Below are 5000 nucleotides of genomic sequence, written 5' to 3' on the forward strand. Positions count from 1 at the left end.
TTTTGATAAGGTGATACTTCTCTATCACTGCATGATTATACCACTTCCTTACGAGACCAATCGCTACACCACTTTCGTGTGTAATCATTATTCTCTTCGAAAAATAATGATTCTCTTCGGAAAAGTTTGGATTCTAAGTAAATAACCGAGCAGCATTAAAAAGGGAGAACTATAGTTGCTCTGCAATATTTTGACGACAGAACTAGCCAGTCGAAAAGAGGAAATTAATAGTCCTTCCAAAGGCTGTTACACAAAGCCTTTTGTAGGTGACCCAATATATTGCTTTGAAGCATAGCGATAGTGCTCACATATACACACGCTCACATAGGAAAGCAATAAGATCGTTATTTTAATGGCTTCTTGTCAGACGAGTCTTGGCTTCCGCCCCGAACACAAAGAGAAGAAAATTTGTGAAAACAAAACACAATGATGCCTTGTTTTTAGGGAACATTTTAGTTATTTAGTTATTTTATTGACCCGTGAATATAGAAACGGAATTTGTGGAAGGAAACAGTCCCGGCAGTATCAAGGAATAGATTGAGAGTGGAATTATTTATTAAGGTTATGAATTTATGAAGATGAAAAGGAAGGGAGTGATTAGCTTATGTGCAAGTGAAGCAATGAGAAGATACTAGTAGAAGAGGAGATCTCAGTCTCGTCTCATACATGTTTTTATTTTGTTTACGTTAATTGCAACTGATTTATGATTATTAGATAAAGGAAGGGTATAGAGTTCACTTCAGATGTGAGTTGAATTAGTAGAGAATATTTTTGTTTATATTATATTCATTCCTAAGATTCATATAATGATATGCCACCATTTTATCATTATTTATTTATAGAATAAAATGCTAGAGGTTAAAAATGTATATGTCCATTGCATAGTTAGCACATAATAAACAGAGGAATTAATTCAATCCACCCTATGAGTCTAAGATTGTTAAATTCATGCTCCCTCATTAGATTTAACAGTAACAAATTATAAATATATTGTAGTTTGAATATGATTAGAAATCATTCTAAGATATATTGGATACAGTGAATGAAAAAAATTATATGACATGTATATATATATATATATATTTATATATATATATATAATATTATATACGATATGAATCCGTGTGTCCATTTCCCAAATACAAATTATCCCATTCCCGGAGGCACATACATGCCAGTATCAAACGTTCCAAATGTGTAAGCTCAAGGAAACCTTTAATTTCTTAAATATTCGTGCATTCAAGTATCAGATGTCATGCGGGAAGCATCTGAAAATACATAGATTGAGACTTAGTGTTATTGCTGGATGAAAGCACCACTACAGAACGGATGGAACTGAATACCCAGGCAGAGCGAGCAGCCGACAAAAATCGCCATCACAAACCGGTGAGCAGACAGGAAAGAGCAGCCTCTTTTGACCTTTTGACCTGTCTCGATCAGCTCTATCTTCTAGGAGCAACTTCTTTCCACTATATATTATATTATTCCACTTAGGTGCTTACAATTATAGCTTCTGTCGTTTTTAAGGGAAATATAAATTGTTTCTTTATAACATCTGTTTATTTACATATAAAATCGTTCAAAGGTCAAAGCTTAACAATAATTCGTTCGAAGACCAAAAGACTACGCTTGGGCCTTGGCTCCTTCGCGAGCCTTGCGCTCGTCCTCGAGGCGGGCGAACTCGATCTGGTCGAGGACGAACTGGGGGATGGGGTGGGGGAAGGCGGGGGCCACGGGCAGGAGGGAGGACTCGGGCTGGAAGCCGTTCTCGTTGGCCACGAACTTGAAAGAGGCTACGGTGCCATCTTCCTGAGGATAACTGGAAAAGAGAAATTATTAAACGTTAAGTCAGGCTACAACGAGTGTCACTAATATCATCACAACGCTATTATTCCTCATTGTGATTCGTGTAGGAAAATTTGCGAGATATTTGTAGCGCTCACCTCCAAGAGCCAACCATGTTAGAACCGCCAGCGACGCCCTCAGAACCCGAAAACTGGAACACGATGCCATTGGCAGCCTCGAAGTCGGAGCTGTGGGCGCCGAACTGGTCGGGGTTCACCTGGCTGCTTCGCACGATGGCGATGGGCGGGTTGGCGAGAGGCAGCTGCTCGGCCGCAGCCACAGCCAACACAGCGAGGGCGAGGATCTGGAGTAAAAGATGCTCTGCATTCACTTTTGAATGATTTTATACTGTTTCACTCACGAAAACAGACAGACATGTGTGTGCAATTTGATAGGGCGTAAGTACTCACGATCTTCATGGTGGGACGGTTGAGAGGGGAGTGCAACAATCAGCGTGTGAGGCCAGGTTATATAGTCAAGGTGAGAGGATGACCCGAAAATCAGAGCGATGTTTTTTTGAAGATTGCGCACGTAGGTGAGTTTGTTTAGATCATGCTACTGCTACTTTTATATCAATGTTTACAAGGATGTACATTCACTATCAGATGACATGAAGCATAACTTACTTTTCTTTCTTGTTTTGTTTTGTTGTTCATTATAAATAAATTATAACTGTTAATAGAAAAATGGTACACTCACGATCACTGACCTAAGGCCAGTGCCAGACACTACTATGATAAGCCAAAGAGCTCAACTGCATTTTCGGTAAGTAGATCAATTTACAGGTACATATATATATATATATATATATATATATATATATATATATATATATATGAGTATAAGTATATAAGCATATATGTGTATGCTTTCAGATGCGGTATATACTGGCACATACATTCATACACACACATACATATGTATGTGTATGTGAATATGTATGTTTGTGCACATTACCACATGTGTGTATACGTATAGAAACAGAACAAAAGAGGGAAAGAAACATTCATTTCGAAATGTGTTTACATGTAAGTAAGTATGCATATATGCATATGTTTACATACATATGTGTGTGTTTATACATAGAAGTATATACATACGTATATATATAAATGTATTTATAGAGATGTATTGATACACACACACATGTATACACATAAATGACATTGTGTATATATACACATATATGTATACATATCGACGACATGCATAAATATATACATATAGATATAAATATATATGATTTATCTATGTATGTATATATGTAATATGTATATATATATACATACATATATATATATATATATATATATATATATATATATATATATATATATGTGTGTGTGTGTGTGTGTGTGTGTGTGTGTGTGTGTGTGTGTGTGTGTATATATAAATGTGTGTGTGTGTGTGTTTCTATATATGTATGTGTATGTCTGCTTATATATGTATATATATACATATATATATATATATATATATATATATATAGTATATAAATATATACATATGTATACAAACAAGCAGATAATGTATTTATACGAATGAATATCTTCACAATACAAGAGATGTATTTAACCGGTTGCGAATGTATCTTCGTCAGATATACACGTTTCTGACGAAAATATGATCTAAACCGGTCGAATACATCTCGTTTATTGTGAAGATATTTAATTCACACCTTTTTACATTTGTCGTAATGAAAACGGTTCACAAACACACCTGCACATACACTCACATAAATATATACATACACTCATAGATATACACACACACTTGTACACACTCAAATGCGGCGGCCGCACACACACACACACACATATGTTCATATGTGTGTCTGTACATGTACATGAATATATATGTATATGTATGTATATATATGTGTGTGTGTTGGTGTGTGTGTATGAATATGTATAGCATATATATATGTATAGCATATATATATATATATATATATATATATATATATATATATATATATATATATGTATGTATGTATGTATGTATGTATGTATGTATGTATATGTATATATATATATATATATATATATATATATATATATATATATATATATATATATATATATGTATGTATGTATGTATGTATGTATGTATGTATATACAAATATATATTTATACATATATATATATATATAAATATATAAATATGTATATATATATACATATTTATATAAATCTATATTATATACATACATATATATAGATATATATACATATATAAATGTATGCATGTATGTTGTTATAAAGGAGACGTTATTACAAATTATTAGTGTTATTATCATTGTAATTATTTTTATAGATGACGTGACGATAGCAACAGCGTAAGTACATTTATAATACTGAATGCCATAACTGTTCTTTTAGGGATTAATGCGCTTTTACTATTATCAACTGCAGCCTCTCCCCAATAAGAACCACTGTTATCATTATTACAGATACATTTTTATTATCTTGTCCAGCGCATCATTATCATTAGACCTAACGGCATTATCCATATTGTTCCTTCTAGTGTCATTGTCATATTTTTGTTGTAGTGTTTGGTCATAAGGAAAAGACACACTGTTATGCGCCTTGTAGTACTTCAGTGTGGAAGACCAAAACACTAAGATGTATCAAGAAATGAGTGATCCGGGACCAAAAGGGACCATATGTTGTCTCCGTGAGCAAGGCAAGGCATAAGAGAAAAAAAAATGTGTATATATATACATATATATATATATATATATATATATATATATATATATATATATATATATATATATGCAAGGCATAAAAGAAAGAAAGAAAAAAAAAAAAAAAAAAAAAAAAAAAAAAAAAATATATATATATATATATATATATATATATATATATATATATATATATATATATATATATATATATATGCATGTACAAGTGTGTGTGTGTATATATATGTATATATGTTTGTATGTATATATACATATTCAAAGAGAGAGAGATCACATATATGTATGTATTCTTTCCTCATGATATGTGCCTTTTACATACATTTATGCATCATATTTGTAAAAGTGTGATATCAGAGAATATACACGAGAGGATAGGTCATACCATTACTATAACTCACAAATAAATGAGTTCGGGAGAGGGATATATGGTAAAAAGTGATGAAAATA

At 32.4% G+C, this 5000-nt stretch overlaps 2 protein-coding genes across 2 annotated transcripts in view; one reads left to right on the forward strand and one right to left on the reverse strand.

The window, feature by feature from the left end:
* Positions 1-5000, forward strand: part of LOC113819964 (cuticle protein AMP4-like) — a 161349-nt gene that overhangs the window by 71728 nt on the left and 84621 nt on the right. The window lies entirely within an intron of this gene.
* On the reverse strand, positions 1618-2374 carry LOC138863586 (cuticle protein AMP4-like). The gene is made up of 3 exons (XM_070127937.1): positions 2256-2374; positions 1944-2149; positions 1618-1819 (listed from the first exon to the last, which is right to left on the reverse strand). The coding sequence occupies exons 1-3, from the start codon at positions 2262-2264 to the stop codon at positions 1624-1626; spliced, it is 411 nt and encodes a 136-aa protein (XP_069984038.1). The 5' UTR covers positions 2265-2374; the 3' UTR covers positions 1618-1623.

Source organism: Penaeus vannamei, chromosome 2 (assembly GCF_042767895.1).
Source record: "Penaeus vannamei isolate JL-2024 chromosome 2, ASM4276789v1, whole genome shotgun sequence".
Taxonomy (NCBI): Eukaryota; Metazoa; Arthropoda; class Malacostraca; order Decapoda; family Penaeidae; genus Penaeus; species Penaeus vannamei.

Excerpts from the sequence above, each read along its gene's own strand:
- LOC138863586 (XM_070127937.1), bottom strand. Across the intron at positions 1,820-1,943 it reads AACATGGTTGGCTCTTGGAG|TTATCCTCAGGAAGATGGCA; the intron begins GTGAGCGCTACA and ends TCTCTTTTCCAG.